Genomic DNA, 27,537 nt, shown 5'->3' with positions numbered 1-27,537 from the left:
AGAAGCCAGGTTTTTCTTTCCTATATGCCTGCATGCAGAAAGTCTGTGGATGGGTGTGAGATGTAAGGAAGGTTTCATAGAACAGTAGCACTTCAAGGAATTCTGAGAGGTCCCCACTCTTACACACTCACACTTTCACTGCTGCACAGGAGATGTATCTTCCTTTTATGTTTGTTTTCAGTACGCATGCATTGCCTGAAAAGCAGGTTCTCAAAGAAAGAGCAAGAGGGAAAAAATTGCATATTTTTAACATTTCTAATCTGCCGCCTTAATTCCAGGCAGCGGCAGCAGTAGCAGCCTTCTGCTAATGGCAGCAGAAATCACCAGGAGAGAGAGGGAAGGAGGGAGCCTCGAAAGTCATCTCTTTTGGAAAGATGTGTCTGGTGGGCTGCAGGTATGGCTTTGTATGAGTTAGAATACAGAGCGAGGTTGCCATATTTGACAGGGTTTCTGGGATTTTAATAAGGGGCAAAGGGGAAATTTTACAGGATTCATCTCCTTGCCCCTTGCTGCTCAGTGTTTTGCTGTGTTATGTAGGTCTCCACTTACCGAAGAAGTAAGAAATTCTGAGATGGAGAGGTGGAACTATTTACAGGACCAGTTTCTTTTAACATTTTTATAGCATCTCTTCATTTATTCCTTAATTATTATTTATTTATTAAATTTCTATTCAGTAATTTAAAAATCCACAAGTTGAACAAGCACCAAAACAGATAATGCTAGCTTTTAAAGTACCAGAAAGCTTTCCTTCGCAAAGCACAGCATATCCTTGGAATTGCCTGGTCAACTGCAAATCCTCTGATGTCCACCTTCTTTGCTGGCTACATTCAGTTGCAGACTTTTTCTTCAGGGCATGATAAATGACTTCAGCAGCTAGGGACCAGTCATTAAAGGCCATTGAGCAGGAATATTCCAACCATGAGTACCCAGTGAAAATAAAATAAAATAAAATCTGAAGGTGTTAGCAAAACAAAAGCTTGAAGTAGTTCTGTTTTTATGTGGAACTGCACAGCTCTGTTAAGGTTACCACCATGCACATAATTAGGCCATTCATATTCCATTGAAGTTACTGTCAAGGAGCTCTGCCCATGACTTTGTTTGCACACAGTGCTAGACCAAACCATGGTTTAGCACAAACAAGTAAACGTGCAAGCTCCCAGAGAGGAGCTCACAGCTGTTTTGCTTTTTGTTTTGCTGCTGTACTGTAGAAAGCTAAGCCACGATTTGGTTTAGTGTGTTGTCTAAACATAGGCTTGTGTTGGTGGGGCGTTTTATCCCAAAGCATCAGGAACATATCAGGTTTGGGTGAGGGCTGATTTCAAGGAACGGTTCTTGTTCACGAGTCCCCACTTCTCCTGATTTAGGAAGGGGAGCTGTCCAGTTCTGTATTGAAACAAAGAGGCTCATGGGTTTTCAAAACATGGTGGAATGGAAACATGTTGTATTTGTTTGTTTGCTTGGTTTAAAAAAATTTGGCAAAAATAGGCATGGCTAGGAAATGGCCAGAAGGATTTTCTTAATCAGAGGTCGCTATTGTTTGCCTTGTTTGCTCTGTGGCTAAGCATTGCATTAAAGATTACAGAGTTAAAGTGTCACCTCTGTCATTGGACAGCTAGAAACTGAAAGCTAACTCGGTCACTGAGAAGAAGACAGGCATAATCGGATGGAGGGGGATTAACTGCTCTGTCTGTTACAGCACACAATGAAGTTAGTATCTCCAGAGGAATAAGAGCCAGATGACTTAGAAGTGTGTGTGTGTTTTGCTCTTGCTTTCTGTACTGCAGTGTCTTCAGACGTATCTTGCCCCTGTTGCTTACCAGCATGCAACTACTGCTACAATTACAAAAATAAAAATAAAGCCTACTCTTGCTCCTCAACTGTGCAAAATGCATTTCAGGCTAGCTTTTCTTACCGACGTATCGCACATGTGGAACTTAGGTCTGTCTGCTGCGTATGGCACACAAGATTCGGTGGAGTCCCTCATTTAAGGCATCTGCCAGGCCCGAGCTGGGAACATGTGTGATGCCTCTGCATCTCCCTATGGCTTAAAAGCAGAAGGCCTTACCAGCATAGGTTACTCAGTGCTTGGGGTGCATGTGTGCATGCTAGGACCCTGGTATAGACTGAGCTATCTCATTTAATGGCATGAACGCGGGATGCGGGTGGCGCTGTGGGTTAAACCACAGAGCCTAACTTGTCGATCAGAAGGTCGGCGGTTCGAATCCCCGCGACGGGGTGAGCTCCCGTTTCTCAGTCCCTGCTCCTGCCAACCTAGCAGTTCAAAAGCACGTCAAAGTGCAAGTAGATAAATAGGTACCGCTCCGGCGGGAAGGTAAACAGCATTTCCGTGTGCTGCTCTGGTTCACCAGAAGCGGCTTAGTCATGCTGGCCATATGACCCGGAAGCTGTACGCCGGCTCCCTCGGCCAATAAAGCGAGATGAGCGCCACAACCCCAGAGTCGGTCACGACTGGACCTAATGGTCAGGGGTCCCTTTACCTTTACCTAATGGCATGAAACACCCTGCAAATTTATGTTGTGTACTATACATAGCTGCTTAAACAGGACAAAAACAAAAGATGGCAGTCACTGAATTTGCACCAGTGTCTTGGACAAAACATCACAAGTGCATTTTGAATAATAAAGCCATTGGTTGTAGCCTATTCTGTCCCCATAAGTCAGGGCCGTCAATGTTTTGGGCTGCAAGTCCCATCAGCACCAACTGGTATGGCTTGTGGTCAGGGATCATAGGAGTTGGAGTCCTGACAACTACATTGGCTCTCCTTGCAAATTAGACATCTTTACTTAATTTATCATGTCAAACAAGCCTGGGAGTTCAGTTTTCAGAATTTCCTTTCTGTCTGAAAGCTTAGGAGAAAGAACCTGTTTTAAATGTGCCAGTAAGTGATGGGAGTGGGAGGTTAAATTCCAGAGCTATGAATTTATTGACTTTAAACACTGCATTTGCAGTCCCACGTTGAGTTAGCAAGGCATGCTGAAGTCAGTTGAAATCCAAGAGTTTAAAGACACTTAATTCACTACTGGATTGTGGTCTTATTTAAATGTTGGAGAAGAGCCACATGGCAGTAATTTTGAGTCCAGGATTGATCTACCTGTTCAGCCTACTATTTGTTGGCATGCTAGCAAATATGGGATTGGTGTGTTAGTATGCATAGTTTTCTGTGTTTACAATGGGGATGGAGGACCTGAACCCCCCCCCAATGTTGTTGGACTCCATAAACCTCAAGGTGTGCTCACCTTGGAGGCATTAACAGGGCAGGATGTCTTTACGCAGATGTTCATCTCTTGGCTAGAGATGAATTAGGAACTGCTTAAGGACTCCAATCTGTGTTAAGCTAGTTTGAGAAACAATGCCTTGAACGGTAATATCTTGTAACAAGCTACAGGAGACACGAGGTTTTGGGATAACATTGTGCAAATACTGATTAAAAGCCCAGCGCTGGATGTGAATGTACAGTAAATAGGAATGTGAACGCAGCCTCAGTCAGCATGGTCAGTGGTCAGAGATGATGGGAACTGTAATCCAATATTTTGAGGGTCACAGGTTCCCAGTCCATGATTTACAACAATCAAAGTGTTGACTGGACTATGGGGGGGGGGGCTTGTGAGGGTACAGGAGATATGTGTGTGATCATTCTCCCAATGACTTTAAGGAGATGAGATACCCCGATGCTTTAGATTTTAGAGAAACTCACAAATATAGTTAGTAATCAAAACCCTTCTCCTACCTGTATATGGGATTTGATGTGGTTCCCCATTCCTTCCCCATGTGCCCCCACAATTCACTTGGGGGTTGTTGGAAGACACACACACCCCCGAACATTATATGGGGGGAGGGTGATTGTTCCATCTGGCAAGCTGATATACTTGTGCAGACAGAACATTTGTAATAGTGTGACATGGAATTCCATCCTATGTTGATAGATGCAGCAGGCATCCAAAAGGATTTCGGGGAAACTGCTTTAATGTTTGCAACTTTAACATTTAACAAAGCCACACACACTATGTAAATCTCCACGTATGTGTACATGAACAGATTCATTCTAAACCGAGAAATTACATGCAAATTAGCACAATAATAAATAGGGTCTCCAATGCCTTCCCATTAACAGCTAACCTTTAATCAGCAAGCAGGAAGCCAATTTCAAACTTGAAACATGAGCAAAGGTCACAAGTTAAAGGTCACATCCCATAAACGTGGAGCTAATAGACCAGGTACAGCTGAAGGTTGCGGTTAGAAGCAGCTGTCTCTGAGCTACAAGGCTAACTCAAGAGATCAAAGGCAGCTGTTTCACAGCTGGTTGTTTCATGGGCGTCCTGAGGTAATCAAGATATAAGTTATAAGGTCTAAAATCTTCATTGCTCCCATCTTGAGGAATGTTAGCGTTTCCTACAGGTAACAGTGTGTGTAGCATGAAGCAGGGAAAGAAGATATTAACTATGTCAGTTCAAATTAATTTATGCAAGTCATGCATATCGTTAAGGTACTTGTTTTAGGGCGAAACCACAAGGAGATTCTGCCAGGAGATCCATGACCAAAAAAGTGTTACTTCTTTTCTTTTCTTTTTAAAGAAAACTAAATGGGGAACTTGATCAGGGCAATAGCATGAGGACCCTTTCCCTCCCCATCTCCCAAGGAAATAGCCCATGGAGGCAGGGTGGAGCAGGGAAAAGAAACAGATCAGTAAAATGACCTGAGGGAGAAATTACACCCCCACCTGCTTCACTAATCTATCTATCTATCTATCTATCTATCCATTTATTTATTTTTTAAAAAAATATACTACTTAACTAATTGCCCCATAAGGGTGTTTGAGTAATAAAACGCAGAAAAGATTTTTAAAAATGATTAAAATGAGATTTCTGTCAAAATGCTAGCTGGAAATTTTTTTTAAAGGTTTTGGGCAGGTGCCAGAAGTTCAGCAGGGAAGAGGACCTGTCTGACCTCAACTGGAAGGAAGGGTTGGGCCTACAATACTGACTGCGCAGCTCCTGGAGGATAAGGGCCATAAATCTGAGTAAAACCAGCCCTGAGGCTGGTGGCAGTCAGGGGGGCTTATCTGATCTCCAGCTGCTGGAGGCACTGCTAGGAGCAGGTGAAGCAGTGACAACTTTGGCAAAGGAGCAGTTTCCAGTGTTTCCACCTTGCAGCCACCTTGCTCCTCTTCTTCCCAGTAAGCTGCAGTGACGCATAAGATGCTCTGCTAACCGCTACTGCCTGTGGCTATGCTACATTTAGTTAAAATTTGGCCTCAAGCCTTCTAGTTATGGGGAATGAAAAAAAGAAGCCCGAAATAAACTACTGACTGGAAACTAGCTACATTTAATTTAATACAGAATTCCTGAAATGTTTATTGGTGTTTTTATATAAGTATTCAGCGCCATATTGCCATGTCACACCAGAGAAGAAGCGCAAATGCTTTTATTTATTTATTAGTTTGTTTTCAAAGAGTGCAGGCATTTCTTTTCTGGTTTTTGTTTTATTTTTGCAGTGGGGGTGGGATTGTTTTATGTTGTCACAATCTGCAATATCCCCGCATTGCTGGAGTCTATTAAGATGACACCGTGGTCAGATCTGTTCGAACTGTTGTGATAAATCCTTGGAGAAGGCTCGTGGGGGAAAGAAAGGGAAGCAAGAAAAGAAAATGAGCAAAGCAAGAGCTGTTAAGAGTGAGGATGTTTTCAAAAAGTAGGTCAGAGTTTAACTTTCTTTTAAAACAAAGAGGTCATATTCATGGGACAGTCTTTATCTCCCATCCTCTTCCCCTGGGGTTGAGAAGTGTAACCATCACTTTTGCTTCCAGAGATCATCATGTGTGACATCGCTTAATGTTTGTTGGTGTGAGGCTTTAAAACTGGACCAGCTTTAACTTGAGTTTGTTGGCCTTCATAACCAAGCAAAGAAGACAACTTCACATCTTCTCAAGGAACTTGTTCCATTGCCTACTTATTGGAGCTACAATGTTCACTCAGTTTATTAGACCAACATGATTTTCTTAACCAGGTGACAATCCTACCAGTTACTGTTTCAGTTAGGGAAAATGCCTAATATAGTCAACTTAAAGCTTGCCACCACAGAGTGTCTTACCCATAAAGGCACATTCTACTTATTTTAATAGGAGCGTTGCATGCAAAGATGGAGATTTGCATTGTAAAGCGGTTTACAATACTTCGTGTTATGGCTTTGAAACAAAAATTGCATTTGGTTCTAGTGTTTCCTAGGAGAGTTTAACCAACCTATGCTTCCCCCTGTCTTTTTCCAGTTGGCTGAATATTTATCATTTTGTAAATCAGAAGTTTAGTATGAACTGAAGGAATAGAGTCCTAGAAGGCTGCTCAGAGGCATCATAAGTAGTCTGCTTTTTGAGTCATCCTGACTTTGAAAAAGAAACATTAAGGTATCATTTACTCCATTGACCTGACTTTCCATAGAGAGAACAGTTAATGAAAGACCCCATTGTGTGTTCATACAGTTAAGTACAGACTACTAGAAAGATTTTATGGACATAGCCATAAAAAGAGCCTGTAGGCCAAAACCGATCTTACAATTACTTTTCTGTTATACAACTGGAAGCACCTGCTCCATTGCAATGCCTTTTGAAAACTATCATTTTTTAAAGTCCTTATCTGTACCCAAGCTACCCCCTGTAATGATCCACTGTATTCCATGCATGTCTATATGTGGGAAGCTATTCAGAATTCCCAAGTTATTAGCTGCGTTGATATTTGAAATATGGACTTGGATTGCTGTGCTTATTTCACAAAATGGGATAGAAAAGTCAATATAAGGTTGGATAATTGAAGAGCCAATATAACAGTGGGGGAATTAAATACTACAGCTAAGACCACATTCCTGTGGACACTTTATTACACACAGTGGGATTTTACTTCTGAGTAAACATGCATAGGATTGTCCTGTTAATGGCTCTTCTGTAGTACCAGGAAGCCATGTTCTGATATGTGGGTGGAGCAGGAAATGATGTCACAGAAATGGAATTGTTGGCTTGTTCGAGTGTAAGGTGTTGGATTGTTGGAGTGTAAGTTGAGAATAATCTTTCTGCCATTTATTAGCCATTTTATGATAGGGACCCAAACTGTGATTTTGGGGGGGAGGTAGTGGTTTGGATTATTAGAGTAGACCCATTGAAATGAAGAATTGTTAGTCCTTTTGATTTCCGTGGGTGTGCTCTAAGCCTGACTATGTCTGGATCCAACCCAGAATATAGTGCAAGGACATCTGTTGTTTGTCTGAGCTATATTTGAGAAGCAGGGGAGATTTTGTAGCTTCCTACTGCACTTCTTTGTAAATCTGTTCTCACCCTAAATAAGTCTCTTCTGAAGCATGTTGCTTTCTTGTTTGCCTTTATTTGTTTTGACAACTTTGCCAACATGTTATGGCGGTGTCTGGCTTTCTAAGCTTTTAGTAAATCTTGATAGAACTGAAGATGTACAAAGTAAAGCCAAAAGGAGAAGATTACGCAGTTCAGTCAAGGACAACAACAACCCCAAACTTGCTAGATAAAATAAACTTCAAAAGTGATGATACATTCTGCATTTCATAAACTATTTTAATCTTGTTCTTTAGGGAAGATTACATGGTTCTAGATTAATATAACAAAATTGTGTGCACGACAAAGAGTTTCCTTACCCATTGGATGATGCTTCTGTGATTCATAGGCATGGAACTTGATTGCATAAACACGATTGCCACCTCTATCCTCACTTGAAGGGTGAAATTCACAGCAGCCCCAGTCAAGTGCAAAGAGAGATCTAAGGGATACTGCATACCATATCAGTCCTTCATCAAGCACCTAATATTGAACCATTGATCTGAATGGGATTTAATTGTGACTCATTTATTCTGGCTTGTGCTTGCAGAGAGCAGACAAAGTTTGTCTGTCTGAGGTGTGATGCACACATTCAGCAAAGCACACGGGACAGTCCTATCGGGATACTACCAGCTCAGAGATGCTTGAGGGGAAACTTATCTTTGAATACTCTCCCGTGTGAAAATCTTTCTAAATGCTACAATGCATCTCTGGAATGTTGGAAAGGGCAAATTCCGTGCTACAGATTATCTGGAAAGGGATGGAAAAATAAAACTTGCAACTGTAAATCTATGGTGAAACCAATCTTGGAATCCTGTATACAGTTCTGATGATGGCATTAAAGGATATTGTAGAGCTGAACAAGGGTGGAAAAGGCAGCTGGTATGTTCAGAGAGTTGAGTCCTCATTAAGGGTTTTTCAGTTTTAAAAAGAAGCAATCGTGGTGTGGGTGTGTGTGGGTGTGGGTGTGTGTGTGTGAGAGAGAGAGAGAGAGAGAGAGAGAGAGAGAGAGAGATGGTTAGCAAAACAAGAGTGGGCCTTTCCTGCAGGGAAGTTTTTATGACTATATACCACATATCCCATTTAGTTTTGTAGGAACTTTAATAGGACACATCCCTTCTTCTTGAGACTTTTGCTTAGTGTTAAGCTCGAAGTACAAGAGAAGTTCCCTGAAAAGGTGATTGATGATAGAAAATACAGCATGTTTGAGGTAATAATAATAATAATAATAATAATAATAAGGCCAACAGAGTTTGAAACATGCTGTTTCCATTGAAGCTTTTTATATTTCACATAAAATTTAAATCACACAATCTATCTGCTCTTTGTTGGAATTGGGGGTGGGGGGAGAGAGGGATGCGTTTGCTCAATAGAGGAGGCCTCTCTTCAGCATGACATAGCACAGATCAAATGCTTTGGTTCACAAAAATATCCTGAATCACACAATGGGGTCCGATTAGGATTTCTACCTTCCCATGTTTAAAGTAGCATGGAGATACCAATGCCCCATCTGACATGAAGGGTTAACATTTAAGGTGCATAAAATATATAGTGGACGCTCAGGTTGCGAATGTGATCCGTGCAGGAGGCACATTCACAACCCACAGCACCACATCTGCGCATGCACGGGTCGTGATTTGGTGCTTCTGCACATGCGCAAAGCGCGATTTAGTGCTTCTGTGCATGCACAGCCGCCAAAACCCGGAGGTAACCCGTTCCGGTACTTCTGGGTTTGGCGCAGTGCGCAACCAGAAAACACACAACCTGAAGCGTTTGTAACCCGAGGTATGACTGTAGTGAAATGTATATTGTAGCCTATAGCAGATGCTAATGTTCACCTTCCAAAATTAAAGTGTAAGAAATTGTTTCTTCCCCCGTCCCCTAAATTAGACTTTGATTAGTTATTTATTTAATTTCTGGAGATATTTAAATCTGCTAACTCGCCGAAAACTCTTCCCTTGCTGTCTAATATGTAGTTTGAACAAGAAAACTAAAAGCAAATGTTGCTCTCATGCTCTCTCTCTCTCTGCTATACATTTTTAATGTCTCTATGTCTGATGGTTATTTTTAAAGGTCTGCTCCAGATTCTAAAGTAGCCTTAAAACGGCTGTCAACACATTACGGAATAAACAGAGTTGCTGCTTTCTCAGAAGTCGATAGAAGAAATAGAGCGAAAATGAATACAATTTGTTACAGATCTGGGTAACGGAGTTTGGAGGTGCAAGGGCAGCCATAACTGCTAGAGTTAGGGACAGTTAGAAATTAATAAAGGGTAGGATTTAGAGAATATTTGGAGTACTGAAGGAAAGAAATAAATAAACAAAAACCTAAGACCAAACTAGAGACATGAAGTCAATTGCATTAATGAAACTAATGGCATTTTAAAATGATGTAAGTAGCTGTGAGGAAGGAAGCCTGCACAGCCTTGCAAAGGTGGAGGACTGTTGGGGGTAGGGAAGATTTAATACATTCTCTGCATACCTGGCCTCAAGAAAAACTACCTCTCCAAAGCTTGTTGTTTGCATTTTAAAGCAAGCCCTCATCAGCAATGCAATATTGGAGTGCCTCTCATTGTAGAGGCCAATTCATGTGATCTAAACGCTGTAGTGATGCCTATGGGAAACAAGGGAGCAGAACATGAGCTCTCTCCCCTCCTGTGGTTTCCAGCCTCCTGTATTCCAAAGCTTTGCTGCCTGTCTATCCTACAGAGCTGTGGATAGACAAGGTTGGGTCTGCATAACAGTAATCTTCTCAGATTTGCTTGTGGCTGCTCTGTAGTCCCACACTGATGTGAAAGATCTACCCTATGTATCAACATAGACATCTGCACTGGCATTGGGCCTTCTTGGAGATGAGTAGCCAGTCACTATGCAACAGCTAGTGTTGTGAATCAGACTCTTAAGTAAGCTTCATCCAGCAGGGTACTATTCAGATGGAATAGTAACATTCCAGCTGCATTGGAAATTATTTGAATACACATTTGCTGCATTCCAAGGCATTTGTTTTCAGCACAGAGAATAGATGTTTGACTCACATCCACCATGTTTAGAATGTTTTTGCTTCACCAGCCTTCGCTAACCTGATGCACTGTAGATGTTTTAAGCCCCCACCAATCTTGACCTTTGGTCAAGTGAGCTTGTAGACCAAAACAGCTGAGAGCACCAAGTTGAGGAAGGATGGTTTTCTGTCTTAATAAATTGTCTATATTTGAACTTGGTCTAGTAGACAGAGATGCAGAGATGGATACAACGCCAACTTCGACTTTGCCTAGGCATCTTAAAGATCTGTGCTCAACGAAGTTTGTAAACCCAGGTTTTTCTCCAACAGCATGATTAGCACCTTGGTTAGCACCAAACTGCCTCTAACTAGATGCCAATCATCAGACCAGTGTAGGAGTTCTAGGTTTTGTAATAGTTTGGTTGCTTCTTTCCTCTACGCTGCATCTGGAGGCTACTAAGTTAATCTCCTTTCCATCTGAACATTGTTGGTCTGTTGGACAGAAGCAGAAAACATTTTGTGAAAATGAGCCTGTCATCTGCTACTGTTGGTGGGGCAGGGGTGGGGGAGCGCCATTGTGCTGTAGAGAGGATTACAGCTTCCATCTGCTTCATAATGTAAAAAATGTGGGTAGGCCTCCATGTTCAGAGCTTTGAGTCTCCAATGAATAGTGGCAGTTCAAGGTTTTTGGTATTTGATCTGAAGCATTGCCAGACGTTTGTTTTATCATTTAGTTTTCTTAATAGGCCAGCACCCCTTGCCATGTGAGCAGAACAGTGACTTGCTAACTTTAGCACTATGGTATATAGAAGAAAGAGCGTATTTAAAATGGAAATGTAACGGTAGTACTTATGGCACAAATTTTCCATACTCTCTCTTAAGTCATGTACTTCACAATATATCTGTACAGATATGCAGCTGTAGATTAGTTTGAATCGTAACCATGTGCTGGTACTTAGGTTGCAAGGCAAACGTTGCACAGCAGTCACGGAAAAGCTCAACCTTATGAATTTCGTCCAGTCATGCAGCTTTTAAAGAGCACAGGATCTGCTCCCAGAAATAAGTCTGACAATTGTACCCTCTTCTTACATTTGCAGCATTGTTTTGTTTGCTTGTTGCATTGACATTATAGATTATAGAATGCTTTGGTCCAGGGCTCTATTGTGAAGAACCAGAACCCAGAAATGCAGAACCTGGCATGAGATATTAATGGAATTGGACTCCTTGTCTGCCAGTGACACTCAAATAACATGTAATGGTTCCAGAACCAAGCGGCTAAGCCAAGGACTGCCCCAAACACACTGTATGTGCGCAAGTACATTTGCATGCACACAGATCTGATTGAAAGACCAACAGTGGAGAAAAAAGGCAACAAAATTGAGTGGCTGGAGCATGATCTGGATCAAGACTACAGCAGGGCAATGGGCAAAGAGCTAAAGCTCTGTCACTTCCAACTATGATCCCAATCTGGATCAGGCATGGAGAGTATCACATCTAGCTTTGCCTCTGAGGGGCTGATATTTTGAACTGAGTACAAAATTTCATGTGAAAATCAGGGCTGGGTTAATGTGCTACTAAGGAGGAACACACCTAAGCAAGATCAGAGTAGGAAAATATGTCACCTGATTATTGCTGAACCTTTTTATCTGCATTAGTTGACTAGTTACTTCCTGCTAGGGATGTAAGGAGCCAGCGATTTCTGTCCCATCCTTGCAATCAGCGCTGTTTCCATTCCACTACTATTCGGCTTCTGCTAAAATCTATGTCATTCACCTCACTATTCACTATGACCAAAATGTAATGTAACGAATCATTCATTTCATTATGTGGTTAACTTCAGTACATCTCAGTGGAAGGGAAACATCAAAAACCATGCAGAAAATAACAATTATTTATGCTGTGCTTGCAGACTAAAGACACAATGAAAAATACTGCTCATATTCACTTGTGTGATTTGTGTTCCTGACCTCGGGCAGACATGCAAATTGTGGCAATTTCTGCTCCCATTTCTGTTTCTGACAGAACTCTTTGGCACCCCTGCTTCCTATATTATTTTGCTGGACCCTTAAAGCTTGGAGTCACATGACACTGAGCAGAGTTACACGGGGGTGCTTGGTTTGGATGGAGTCCAGCCAAAGAGACGAGATAATGGGAGCAGTAATTAGCACATGGGAACCTTGACGCCACACAACCTTGGACCTTGGGTGCAAGGAGAGGAACACAGGAAGCTGCCTTACAGTGAGTCAAACCATTGTTCCACCCAGCTCTTTATTGTCAACACTGAATGGCAGGAACTTTCCAGGGTGTTAGGCAGGAGACCTTCCCAGACGTAACTGGAGGTTCTGAGGAGTGAAGCTGGGATATTCTGTATTATCATGCCTGTGACCTGACACTGAGCTTTAGTCCTTTCCCAAGATTGCAAAAGAATTTCCGCTGTTTCTGTCAAGGCCACCACAGCATTTGAACAAAGTGTCTTTTCAAAAAAAAAAAAAAAAGAGTTGTTTCTGGATATGAGAGAGGAGTCTTTTGCGAGGGATGTTAACCTACAGCCAATTTAATGTCTGAAGCAAAACAAATATTCCGTGACTGTATTGGGAAACCTAACTTGGATTTAAAATAAGGGGCGGGGGGAGGCTTGTAATCATATTTGAAGGATTTTCTAGCTTATGCCAAATCCAACATGGGTTAATTCACTTGACTTAGTTTTCCAATCAGCACAATCTTTTCCTGAGGCCTGGTCAGGAGGTGGTAGATAAATCCATGACTGTGCCTCCCTCACTGACGGCTTTTCAGAAAAACAACAACCGTAAAATCATTGGGTAACTACATAATACAAATAATTTGTAAACCTGCCCCCCCCCCCAAAAGATTGTATGTCTACTGTCTTGCATTATGCCCCACAAAATTATGTAAAAAAGCTACTTTCAAATTAATGTAAATTAATCGTCATAAGGAGATTTGGAGTTAATTTCTATGGACTCTGTTTTCCGCTCCTTTGATTCCTCATCCAGAGCCTTATCATTTGACCTCTTCACCTCAGGAGAGGTTAAGCAGTTGCTGTTTTAACATAACTGTGAATATTTTCTTTCCTTCTTTCTTTCTTTCTTTCTTTCTTTCTGTCTGTCTGTCTGTCTTTTTTTCATATCATTTTTATTAGTTTTACAATAATACTTTCCATTGCAATGTCTCCTCTTATATTACACATTTTGGCTTTTTAGGGCCCTGACTTCCTTCAACCCTTCCTTATTTATACTGTTTTATTGTTGTTAGCCGCCCTGAGCCCGGCTTCAGCTGGGGAGGGCGGGATATAAATAAAATTTATTATTTATTATTATGATTTTCTATCTTTCATTTCAAATTTCTGCATTTTCACTATTTAACCATTGCTTTAAAATCAAAAACATTAAAACATCATACATTCTTATTCTTATCTGCAGTGGTTTTTGTACCTTACAAAGCTTCTTGCAATCCTACCAATGTATTTGATGGAATACAATTGTCTTTCAAATAATTTACAAATTTGGTCCAGTCCTTGATGAACTTTCGGTCCCACTGTTCTCGGATTCTTCTTCCTTCTTTCCTTCTTGTTCCTAATTAAAGCCATTTTAGATGCTACTGAAGCACAAATATTGTAGCTGTGTTGTACCTGTCAAATACTTTGACTTTCTGTGATGGTACTGTTGCACGCCACCCCAAACGCTGAGCGGTGAGAGATTCTAAGGGTGCCAGGCCCTTAACCCAGGGTTTGCTTTCCTCATAATGAGGGACAATACATACTGTGGTGTCTTTATGATATATGGTTATTTATGCTTATATACAACGTGAGCCTGACATGGAGGGGCTCACAGCGTTCACACTCCAAGAGGGACTTGCTTCTCTCATAGCCACAGCCTTGGGTCCAAACAGGAATCAGGCATGGCTCTGTCTCTCCCAGCTACCCAACCTGCTGCTTCTTGCTTCTGGATCACACACACAACTCCACTCTGGCTTTTATCTTTCTAACTACCTATTTTTAAGCATTCCCAAAGGCAGAAGTGGGAGCTAGCCATAAACATAGATGGGAGAAAAATCAAATATTTTACTGTCGCTAGGGTAAGGTACAAGGGTGACCTTTGCATCCAGACCCAAAATGAAGAGAAGAAAACTTAAACATGGAGGGAAACACCTCTCCCCAAAATGAGCTGACCAGGGCTGAGCGTGCTCACTGGGTACGTAATACTGACTACTCTGTGGAGGAGGAAAGCCAAGACAGGAATGAAGGGAGTTGCTCCACCTGCCGAAATATACTCTTCTATTAAAGGTATAGAATTATTTTATTTCATTTTATTTTTGCGTTGGACCACCCTATCCTGAAGAAAAATAGATACAACCATGATGACATCTATTTTATTTAACAGGATTTACACACACTTACTAGAACAAAACAAAACAAAACAAAACAAAACGTCCTATAAGCAGTTTATAAACAGCATTCTCTGCATAGAAATTAGTGTACTACATTATGTTTGTATGCTCTTCCTTGACTTTTCCTTGGGTTTATTTATTTGTTATACATTGTGTTATATGAAGTCTTTGGAAATGGTATTTTTGATTAAAGCAGCAACACCTCTGTGGAGCTGGGGACTTGTGGTGACTCTGTGGAACTGGGGCACCAAGTAGCTGTATCCTTGAGATTTACAAACAAGTCAAAGATCTAACACATCCCACCAAGAAAATAGGTGTCAGACTGCTCTCACATACTGGTGGAGCAGTGCTGACTTCATTGGGACGGATGCCATTTATTCAAGCACTAACACCCTTCCAAGAGTAGATTCTAGGTCTGTTCTGGCTTACATGGCCTGAAGATGGCCTCAGGCCAAGAAGATTTGGCTGCAAGTCAAGTGGGAATTCCCTTTCAATCAGAGAAAAATAAAATGGGGCTTAGCCAAATCTGTTACATCCATGTCTCTTTTTTTAAATGTTGAAGACTGTGTTGTCCTGTTTCCTGAAGATCAGATGCTAAGGCCATGTTGAATGGATGGAATAAAGTTTTACACCCCTCTTGGTGCAGCGGCTGTTCCGCTTCAGGCTCGACAGGCTGGGCTGTAAATCCAAGCGCTCGTGTAAGAATGAACCAAACAGTATTTTATTGGCAGACAAGCAGCAGTTTGCTTCACACACTGGAACAGCTTGTCTACAGCTGATGGATCAGACCAGCTGTGTTGGGCTGCTTTGAGTCAGCTCCGTGATGCTCTGGCAGGAATAGACAATCACAAGAGTTTCAATGAAAATGTGGCTGCATTGTTGTTGTTTTGTGTGTCTGTCTTGTCTGTCTATCTAGATGCGCGCGCACACACAGAGAGAGACACACACAAACCAACCAACACCAGCCGTGCACAAGCAGAACGGACTTCCACCTGCACTAGCGTGTTATGCAAGTGGAAGTCAACTTGCTTAACATTTGAGTCTGCCATTGCATACCCTCTAGCATTTCTCCAATGAAAATAGGGACGTCCTAAGGAAAAGCGGGACATTCTGGGATCAAATTGGAAACCAGGAAGGCTTCTGTAAATCCAGGACTGTCCCTGGAAAACAGGGACACTTGGAAGGTCTGCCCTTGGAAACCACAACTGAGTTTTCACATTTGCTAATCCACAAGTCTTTCTTCCTCCTCCTATGCAAATCCTGTAAATGTTTGTCCCTTTTTATTGATGGAGCGAGTATAGAGTAAGAATCTCGCTAAAGCAGCATCTCTCAAACAGTGGGATGGAACTAGCAGTGAGCTTCACTTCACCTTCTGGTGGGCCTCAGCACCAAGGCCAATTTATTCCGTGCCTCCTCACATGTTGTAGCCTTTTGTTTGGCCCAATGGTAACACCAGCAACTCCCCAACTGCTAAGGAAATGTGGTCAGGAGGGGGTGGGAAAGAAGAACTCTGCTTCCTCTGAGGGGAAGGGGTGAGAAGAGTTGTTGGAGGAACTTACGAAGAGAAATACACTAAATATTTCACCTTAGAACAATATACTGGGAATAGAAAGAAAGGGGACGAGAGAAGAAATACGTTATAGGAGGAAGAAGTGAATGTAAAAAGAACAGGGAAGAAAGGATCAAATAAACTGGCAGGGGCAGGGAATGGAATACAAGTTCAGTGTGGCAAGAGCAGGCAAGAGAATTGCCAGCTGATTATGACTCTGCCTCCGTCCACCATTGTTTTGTGACTGGTTGCCATGAGGTAACTGGTGGGCCTCATTAATTTTCAGCTCCCTGAAGTGGATCTTGGGGATCAAAAGTTTGAGAATCCCTGCACTAAAGCATGTTCACCTACAACTAATGCTATAATTGTCTTCTGGAGGTTGATTACAAATCTGCAGCAGTGCTGTAGTCCATGTACACCCTTGTCATAAGAACTCCCAAGAGATCGCTGCTTTGAAACTAAAAATAATGAGTTGTGGCCATAGTAACACATTGGTTTAGAACTGCAAATGTTACGTGATAAGATGATAGCTGATACCTGTTTCTCATAACAACCCATAGTAATATACCTTATAAAAACTGCAAAGCAATATTTGAGACTCACTATCCAGAAGTTGTGGTATGAATGTGATGGGCAGCGAAATAGTGAGCGGATGCCCTTAGAAGCTCTGAGAACTTTCCAAGATGATTTTGTAGATAATGAAGCTACAGTGGTACCTCGGGTTACATATGCTTCAGGTTACATACGCTTCAGGTTACAGACTCCGCTAACCCAGAAATAGTGCTTCAGGTTAAGAACTTTGCTTCAGGATGAGAACAGAAATAGTGCTCCTGCCACGCAGCAGCAGGAGGAGGCCCCTTTAACTAAAGTGGTGCTTCAGGTTAAGAACAGTTTCAGGTTAAGTACGGACCTCCAGAACAAATTAAGTACTTAACCCGAGGTACCACTGTATTATAAAATGACAAATGATTATAATATGAATATGTCACCCACATCAAACGAGGAATCAGTATTACAATAGCCAGCCCATGCCTACGACCCATTACATGCCATGCAGGCAGTCAACACATTTGTGGGCATGTGCAAATGTTTTGTGTGTAAGATTCCTTCCCACTGAGGAAAGTTGGAGGAAAGATTGTGCACATCAATGTCCAAATGCACATGCATTCTTTCTGCATTGTACATTACAAATCATTCAATTACAAAGGATTCCATTGGTTTGGAACAAGGCCTGCCCAAAGTGCTATATCTTGGGTGAAAAATTATGGTCACCTTTTTTCCATTTCCACATTGCAGTAGCGCCTTTTTGCATTTTGCAAATGCTCTTTCTGACAGATAAGTTCTTAGCCTAGATGCAAACCCAACTCTGCTCTACTTAAGACTGAGAAGGTCCAGTCACTACTTGCATCTGTGGCTACCAGAAGGGTTATGACACCGCCAGCTACGCTCATCTGCTGTGCTCTGACAAATATGATTGAGGAACCATCTTGAGGAAACCGAAGAGATTCTCCTGCAACCTACCATATAAACTGGAATGAGGAGAGAAGTGAAATTAAGAGCAGGCCCCAAACTTTTATGTTAACATATGCACATGACTATTACCTGAGTAGCGACTATCAAGGTCCTGCAGTAATATGCTGATGGAACAAGAAAGCAGCAGTAGTTCTGAATTCATTATTTATGTGTGCACTGCAGACCGTGCTTTGGGGGATAGCATTAATGGTGATACATTTTCAGGCAAACAGAGAAAAAGGCTTTCAGCCAACTTCATACTGAAACCTTGAAGGAATAAAACAGGTCAGAGATGAATATTAAATTAACTCCTGGCTATCTTCCAAAGTGATTTGGCCTACTTAGGAATCAACAAAAATGAAGAAAGCTTTGCTTCTTCACATCCTGATTTCTCCAGGGAGAGCAGAGCTCTCTGCATGGATTACAAACTCAACCCGATTCCGTAAGTCAACAGCTTTGTCTTGTACACGTACACCCACACACAGCGTATGCAGCGGAATAAATAACTGTATCGATTTCACAGACCGTTGGCAATTGCAATGCTCTCTGATACGTAAAGTACATGTTTATAAAGAGGGGAGAGGGAAATTGCAAGGAGGGTCTTTGCAAACTTTTTGCAATAACACACTAACAAGGAAGGGGGCAAAATGTACTTGCTTTTCCTTTTGCAAGCAGCCTGTGTTGTTTACCCTATATTTGGTGAATGGCAAACTCATTGTACTGAGACACTTTCATGCAATTTAGCCATTATACCATTGTAGTAGAAAAATGTATTCAATATAAATGAATGAAGCACTACACTGCTAACCATGAGTGTGAAGGACAGAGGTGAGACAAGTGATGTCCTGTATCAAGCGATGCACATACATGTGTAATTCAGAACTAAGTGAATTGGAGGAAAAGTCTGTTTGAAATCCCAATATTTATTGAGCAACAGCTTTATCTCCACCGTAGCCTTCCTTGTCCAGTGATAGAGGTGAAAAATAATTAAAAGTACAGGAGATTTGTTTTGGAATGATGATCAGGAGAAATGGAAGCATCTCTCATCTACAGAAGGAGCTAATTAGAGTGGTCTCAAGAGATTAGCTTAAAACGTGGTCCATCATACTGTTGGAATGTACAGTCGTACCTCGGAAGTCAAAAGGAATCTGTTCTGGAAGTTCGTTTGACTTGCAAAACATTTGGAAACCAAGGCACAGCTTCCGATTGGCTGCAGGAAGCTCCTGCAGCCAATCAGAAGCAGTGGAAGCAGCGATGGACGTTTGGGTTCCAAAAAACGTTCACAAACCAGAACATTCACTTCCAGGTTTGTGGCGTTTGGGAGCCAAAACATTCGACTCGCAAGATGTTTGTCAACCAAGGTATGACTGTATGTATAAAGTCAAGAAGTCTCTTGATACAAACATTGGAGAAAATCCTTTCCTACAGCCACTCTAGTTATCACTTCAAATTTTACATTTATGACATGGGTAATAATAGTTGGGTTGGACAGAGGGGAAAGTATAGTGTGATAATGGCTTCACGTGTGTCTCTATCACTTCCTACACAGGCATCAAAACTCAGGGCTACTCTCAAGTAGAGACTTGTATCCTGTCAGGAGCCTGACCTCTAGTGGATATGGTGGATCTGCTTCATAGACTCCACAATATTTTTGGGTCGGACTGTTTTAACCTGCAGGTACAGAAGTGTAAGCTTGAAACAAAATGCCATAATTCGTTGCTATAATTCTTATTACATTTTTATCGCACCTGCCCTCTTAAGTTGCTCCAGGGCGGCAGGCGTGGTTCTCCTCCTCTTTTCTTCATCCCTGTGAGAGGTGAGAGAGAGTGACTTTGCACATTTTCATTTTTCATTGCTTATTCGCTTGTGACTCTTCCAGATTGGCAAACATACTGAAAAGTGTGAAAAAAATACAGTTCCATAAACTGGCCTCTTCTGGCATTTGAAAAGAAATAAGAGGTTCTCCCTCCTCCAGTAGTCTGGAGGTCTGTTTATGCAATCCTATCCAAACTGCTGGTTAATTTTGAGATGTGTGCAAATGTGCGGCAGATTGAGGGAGACCATCAAAGTGACGGGCCCCAGCTCGCTGAGTTGTCCAACTCCTCAAGTTATTTTCCCCACATCTGGATGGGTTGTCTGCAGAGCAATTGCATCATTGCCATTAACAACACGGAATTAATTCACTGCGGTTTGTTCAGGCACCGAGAGCAAGTATGTTTCCTTTGGTATTTGAGGTCACTTTGAGGGGAAAGCAGACTTGTTGATATTTCAACCTTTTAAAAATTATTATGACTTCCTAAAGAAAACAAAATGTCAAGCACCTTTTCCTTCCTTCAGCATGGTTTTTTATTGGGGGGAGCTTCTTCTTTAAAATAAAAATGGAGAAATGGCTAGAAAGATCCTGAAGCCATGCCTAAGTAACATTCAGGGCAGGAGGACTTCGTGTGTGTATCCTGTATGTATCAATATGTACGTTCTACATCTGGGATAGCTAAACTATTTTGCCTGGTGATCCAGCAGAGATGATCAACATCTCTTCACCAATATAATAATTGATCTGATGATTGGGGAGGAGGTGGTTTCCACCAACTTCAATGTGTGACTACTTTTATTTTTTATATTTTTTGCCACCACCAAAATAAGTGGGGGGCTTGGAAGGGTGCATAAAAATTTTCTGTGGAGACTGAACAAGGACTTCCAACTAGGAAGCAGCCACTCTAGATTTTCATAGATGTTTAAATAAAGTCTATTGGAAGGCCCCTGCCTTTGTTTCCCTTGATTTCATCTCTTGCATTGACTTATTTTTGTAAGAAATAAAAGAAAAACAGGAGGAAGGGAAAGAGCAGTCTGTGGGGGCTACAATTACAAGCCTTTTAGGAAACTGTGCATGGCTGTGTAAGCTGCTGATTCCTCTTGTTTGGATGGCTGAAGTATATTATCTAGGTCATGTTCTCCAAGCCCGCTGCCTCTGTTACAGCCAGACTTTCTGTTGACTTGGGCTGTCTTAATGCATCAGAGAACCTCTGCTATGCTTCAGTTCCTGTTATGAATCCAAGTTGCACCTCTCAGCTTTTGCTTAGACAACATTTTTTTTTTTGCATGTGCTTATCATTTACAAAAGAGAATTCAGATTCTCATTGCGCTTTTCTTACTATAGTACCTATTTCTCTGTTTCTCTGTTTATTTAATAATCATGTCTGATTTGCTGCCTTCGCCCCTCACACTGTTTCTGCATGTCATAATCCAGTTACTTGACAGCAGAGGTGAGAGATGAATCATAAAGATCAGTTACATTGCTTTTGGGTGTGTGTGAAACACTCTCTTGAAATAAAGGAAATGAGATGGAAGAAAATTTAGGTCAGGGGTGAGAAATATTGACCCCAGGGCTGCATTCATTCCCTTAGGGGCGATTGGTTTGAAGCCTGGCTCCATGCCACTGTTGGGCGGGGCCCAAACCCAAAGTGGGAGGAGCCAGTACTTTCCCCATTTTCTCTCTGTCTTTCAAACCACATTTTCCCAATGTTTCCTTTCATAATAACTACAGTGGTAACTCGGGTTAAGTACTTAATTTGTTCTGGAGGTCCGTTTTTAACCTGAAACTGTTCTTAACCTGAAGCACCACTTTAGCTAATGGGGCCTCCTGCTGCTGCCGCGCCAGCGGAGCACGATTTCTGTTCTCATCCTGAAGCAAAGTTCTTAACCTGAAGCACTATTTCTGGGTTAGCGGAGTCTGTAACCTGAAGCGTATGTAACCTGAAGCATATGTAACCTGAGGTACCACTGTATTGAGTTTTAAGCAATATTTTGCATGACATAAAATATACTTCCAGAAAAAAGGAGAAACTTAGCACTGATGTGCATGTTAATTGCTTCCAGAAAAAAAATATATGTTTGCATATTTTAGCCCACCCACAACATTACAGAAGTTTTGCGTTGTAATTGCCCCACAGTTTTCGTGGAACATGCCACTGCTGCTCATGTGATGAACTTTGGGGTAGAATTTCAGCATACTGTTCTTTCCCGCCATTTTCATGGGTGAATCATAGGGGTCAGAAGCACTTGTGCACATGAAGGGTGTGATTTTATTCTCTGCTGTTTCAAATTGTTCAATATATGCTATTTTATTCCCCCCCCCCCTTTTATTTGCTTTCACTAATGGCAGAAATCTATTATGGAAAGGTGGGGCATAAATCTTTTTAAACAAATAGTGACAGAAGCTTCTGAATTTTTCTTTTAGTCTCCTTCTCTCAGGTAAATTATCTTTTCTTGTACTTCTTGGGAACCTGGTTAATTCTTTCCAGGCCTGTCATTTAAGCAACATCTTTAAAAACACACAGAGAGAGAGAGAGAGATTCCAGAGATTCTTTCAAGCCACAAAAGAGTTAAATCTCCCCTCCCCCTTCCACCTCCATGCGACAGAGAGTGAGAGCAGTAGGATTACTGTTCACTCTTCTGATTTACCATTTATGCTGGACGGTGAAGAGATTAGAAAGACCCAGTACTTGGGCTGAACCATGTGCTTGTCTAGAAGGGGAAGCTGGAGGGCGTGCAGATGTTCATAAAAAATCTGTGCCGTGCGTGTTTCCTGGAGGGATTTTCCCTCGACCCTCTGGTCTCCCCCTCACTTCTGCAGGTCAGTTTGCACATATCACTGGGACTCTGAGATCCAGAGAACAGTATGCAGGAGAGGCAAAGCCTGTTGGGCATTGGGAGATTTTCTTAAGAAGCACAACAAAGTGATCAAAAATGGCCCTGGGCTGCTGTCTGCTGAAGAATCCAGGTATTTATATATTTATATATATAAATATACTCTTTTTCCTTGTAGACAGGGTTTCTGTGTAACCGGGAGATAATAAAGCACACACTCTCTCTCTCCCTCCCCCCCCCAAACTCCTCCATGCAAAACTCATTTGCTAAGTAAAGATGTGGGAATGTGTGTTGTATTCCAGCAGTTTGTTTGTTTACACAATGTATTTGCTGCTTGAGAGCAGACGTTAGCAATAAATAAATAAAAAACCATAAAGATTAAAGCAGAATAAAATTAACCTCAATATAAAACAAACAAACAAAAATCACCAGCAGCAAAACATTTATACAGCAGGACCAAAAGCATGAGGATGTTGTAACATTATAATACCTGGAAGAATAAAAAGGTGGTCACCCAATGCCAAAAAGGTGAGTACCAGGTGAACCTCCTTGGGTTACACAAAGAAAGTGTAACTTATATATCAGCAACAGGCATAAACGTGGTTAAAAAGTTTAACACATTTTTCGGCTTTTTCTTTTTGCAAGTTGGTGTATATTCAGCCAGCAATAAATATAATTTTCTGTTGTGACTTTCACTTAATAGATGCTCCAATTTTATAGATAGATAGATAGATAGATAGATAGATGATATAGACATTCTGAGGACCTCTGTTGCTTCTTTGTAGCTGACTTGTACATTCAAGGCAAGCTTGGTTTTAACTGAAAGTCATTACTGATTGATTGATTGATTGATTGATTGACTAATGCAGCAATCTATTCAAAACTCTTGAACAAAAATGATAATTATGCCTTTATCTATTGAGCATTGGTCACTTTTAATTTAAAGAATCAGAGCATTTCAAAAGGCACTATGAGAAAGTTAACAAAACATTCCATTAAAAGACAAAATCCATTTAATATATGGCAAAAGAACCACAGCAGCATTAATAAGTAGAAAAGGCTCTGCTGATTAAAACAACAACAACCCCAAAGTCTTCACTTTTGGGTGAAGCTAAAGCACGAAGGTGTCTTAGTGACTCTCCTTGGACAGAGAGTCCCAAAAGGTGGGTACCACTGAAAATATGCTCTGCTCCACATCACCTTTGAAATTATTTTACAGAGTGGCTAGTTGCTTCAATTAATTTGAAGGATTTCACAAAAGTTTATATAAAACAGCTCGACTGTGAACTCATCTACTACTTTAAAAATAACGTCCCTGTCAGAGAAACAAATCTAATAGATATTTAGATTTGCTAATAGATACTTAGGGGGGAAATTAAGGAGATATTAGAAGTGGCATTTATATTATTGCTTGAGATAACGCTACTGAAAAGAAATGGCACCCCCTTCCACCTCAAGAAAGCCACCACCACCCCCCCGCCAGATATTGCTAAATGAGTCACCTTTTTAAAATGCAACCTGTGTTGTACGGCTGTACAGCAGGTTCAAAAACTTATTTGCTTGCTTCTGTCCTTCTCAGACTCCTTGAGCGGAATTCCTAATGCGTGGCCTTGGAACGCTTTCCTGCCTCTTTAATGACTTTGTCAAAGGGAAATATTCAACAAGTAAAATGTTGTCCTTAGCTTCAACAAGGAGAGGAGCTGTACCTACCAAGCCCTATAGCTAGAGGTTTTAAAAAGAAAAATGGTTTGTATTTCAATATTCTAGTCACAGTGGATGCAAGCTATAAGACCTATTGTGGCATTCCAAAGAGGGAACAAGCGAACTAGCTCCAGTCCCATCCCTGTTACCTTCTGCGTGTTCCCACCAGCAGTAGGAAGGTTAGGATAAGCAGTGAAGCCTCTGGTTTGGAAACCCAGGGTTCCAAAACACATGAGAGGCTCCACAAGCACAGGAGACTTCCTCACTGCAGAAGGTGCCCTTCAACCTGCAGGTGCCAATGAGTGTGGTGGCAGAGTTTAGCAAGCCTCTGAAAAGTCACCGTTCCTTGCCTATTTAAGCCCAAAATGAACCACATGATTAGGGCTATAGATGGCCATTACATCTGAAAGTGCTTGTCATTCAAACCAGGGTTGATCCATGGTTTACAATCATGGTTTGGAGGGCAAACCATAGTTGTAGTTCAGATGTAATGGCGAATGAGTGGGTGAGCTTTGGAATTAAGCCATGGCATGAATCAACCCTCTGAGCTCACCCCTGTTTATTAACACAGGAATTGCTTCCATGGTTATGGAAATACAAGACAACCCTTACGCCTTGAGATGTGACTTGCTGTGTCTAATTCAGAAAACGTTTAATTTTAAAACATGTTGATAGTCTCATTGATTTGAGATTTTTTTTTAATACAATAAATTCAATCTACTGTGCAATCCAAAGCCTGTCTCAGCAGAAGTAAGTCAAATTCAGTGAGAATTTACTCCCAGGTCAGTGTGTATAGGATTGCAGTCATAGTCACATACAAACCATTATGCTCAACCTTAAATTTATGCCATTTTAAGCTTAGAGTGTTTTTCCGTGGACAGTGCTGCCTGCACTACCAGGGTGCACTCCTGCTGACCTGAAACTGACCTGGTTTAGCAGCCTTTGATGAAAACAGTGTGCCTGGTACCTTGGAGCTGAATGTGTACAGCCATAAGGGATTTTTAGAGTGGGGTTACAACTCGTGTCAGGTTGACCTTTTCCGAACCCATCCTATGGGGGGGGGGGGGGAATACAGTCAAAAGTAGTATCAGGCCAAACCCCATCTGCCTTGGTTATAGGTTATCTTTTCACATGTGTGCTCTGAACTTTGATGACACCTTAGATTAGAAGAGTTGGTACTTCAGATCTCAGGTGTTGGTCCCCTTGACAGCCAACCATAAAGCAAGCTGCATGCTTTTGTGAATTCTGTTGAATCATCTGAATAATAGCATTAAACAACTCTTGATGCCAGCTCAGTACCCTAGACTCTGATTCATAAGCTCTGCTTTCAAGAACAAGAAACCAAATGAATGTTTATTATTTCCTTAATTGCTGGGTAGAGGTGCAACATTAGATTGGACTAATGACTTTTTTTCTTGCTTTTTAAAAAGAACTATTCTGGCTTTACTGTGTTGTAACTGGACTTTTCCATAGGTGGCCCACTAAACAGGACCTCATAGCACCAGGTGGTGGACAGAAGTCATTTTCTGACACAAATGCAGAAAGCAAAAAGAACCTTACAATCCCCCAATAATTTCATGTGTGGTTTGCATACAATGTTCTTCTACAAAGGAGGAGAATACTCATAAGAGATTTCCACCCATCCCCAATTAAACCTCTGTTGCTGTACCTTCTGTACAGAACATGTGTAACAGTCACAATGTTTTGCCACTTCCATTCACATTTTAAAATTGGGATGGGATGGCCTTGGAAAAGGATTGGAAGTCAATAGGGTTTCTCTGTGTTGTCTATATTTGCTTTCCTTTTTCAGACATAGAGCAGGGCAGGGGATCGTTCACAGGTGAGATAACCTGTTATTAAAATCCTGTGGAAATGCATTCTGTGTTCTATGCTGACCGGTGCTATGCTTCTCTTTGGATCGGACTCCAGAGCTCACAGTTGTGGCATGGAAGTCACCTATCACAGAACACAGATACATCCTCTTTGGAATGCAGCATAGAGTCACTTCTGGAGATAGCTGATCACTTCAGTATGGGGCTACTCCTATCCCTGTCCCTAGCAGAATACGTTAGGTATGAACATGGGTTCTCTGCTACCATTTTCTGAGCCGGCCACCTTGCTATTGAGGATAGCGCAAGGCAAAGGCTAGGCTACCTAGGGCCCAGGAGAAGGACAGGTTAGTCTCTCCTTTGGCCAGAGTTGTCACACAGGCTGAATCCTTTTCTGTGGCTCTCTGGATGCTGCCGGTCCACTCTCTATGTCCTGACCACCCATCTGGCCACCAACCACCTCGTTTGTTGTATGTGGTGAGAAGAGGTAGAGAAGGCATGGGGTGGCATAGACAAGAGAGGAAGGGCTATTCAGTCACGTAATGCTGAAAACTCCACCTACTTTTGGCTGTGGCTCCACCCACCACCTGATCTGTTTCTGCCCATGATCAGCTGCAGCCCTGACTGACTTTAACCCTCAATCAATGACCTTTTCTCAGAAAAAGGTTCCTCACTGCTGTGCTAGAGGAAGACTCCCATTGAGGCATGAAACATTTGGATCCATCCTAAAGAGTGTTGGGGAAATAAAAGCTGAGTGCTGAAAATCTCTTGTTATTGTTTTTGCTGGTGGGAAATCATAGACATCGAAACAAATGTTTTCCTTTCTGAAACAAGTCCCAGTGGGTTTTGATTAATGATGGTTTTGGTTGTTGTGGTTATTTAAGTTTGGCTTGTTGCTTGGTCAGTTTCCAGCACATCCCTTTGCTGAGATGCTGGGAGCTTGTAAGATGGGGCATGGGGAGGCCATGATCTTGTTTTCAAGAAGCAATTTCTCTGTGACTCTGAAGACCAAACTTGTCAAACACTGATCAGAAGAAGGAAACAAATGCCTTGGGGTAGGGCGAGTGGCCAGGGGCCTTCATGGAAACATTTCTCTCTCTCCTTGCTTGATGGAATCCATGGCTGGCCAACAGGAAATTGTGATTTACATTTTCAGCACACAGAAAATTACCCTTCTTGCAAGCACCCTGCCCTCTGTCTAAAACTAGCTGAGGATGGCCTCTAGCTATTAACTCTGATTGCCACCCCCCTGATAGCCTCTCTGGTAATTTAGAGGTGGGTAATTAATTCTGAACTAAGAATGCGCCTGGGAACCTACACCTGGATAAACTCAGCTGAAATGGGCTTTCATGTTAAAAGCCTTTTAATACAGAAATGAGCTGGAGGGGTGTTTCATTTGTTTTTGTTCTTGCTGTATGTTTTGCCCTCAGTCCTGCATTTCCTGCCTGAAAGCAGGAAATAGTTGAACAAGCTAAGGATCTTATGAGAGAGGCAGAGACCTGAATCCCTTTCCTGATTTGCATGTTGCATTCTAGCTCTTAATTACTTGG

General features: G+C 41.7%; 1 protein-coding gene across 3 annotated transcripts in view; it reads left to right on the top strand.

Annotated features, from left to right (window-relative positions):
- Nucleotides 1-27,537, top strand: part of NHS (NHS actin remodeling regulator) — a 240,988-nt gene that overhangs the window by 153,350 nt on the left and 60,101 nt on the right. The window contains exon 1 of one of the 3 annotated variants that reach the window (XM_081001573.1): nucleotides 22,438-22,590. The exons of the other annotated variants lie outside the window; for them this stretch is intronic. Coding sequence (XP_080857699.1) covers nucleotides 22,557-22,590 — 34 coding nt within the window. The 5' untranslated portion in view covers nucleotides 22,438-22,556. Of the gene's footprint in view, nucleotides 1-22,437; nucleotides 22,591-27,537 lie in introns of those variants that run through there. 3 annotated transcript variants of the gene reach the window in all.

Source organism: Podarcis pityusensis, assembly GCF_964106645.2.
Source record: "Podarcis pityusensis genome assembly, chromosome: 4".
Classification (NCBI taxonomy): domain Eukaryota; kingdom Metazoa; phylum Chordata; class Lepidosauria; order Squamata; family Lacertidae; genus Podarcis; species Podarcis pityusensis.
This window is presented reverse-complemented; position numbering and strand designations above follow the sequence as displayed.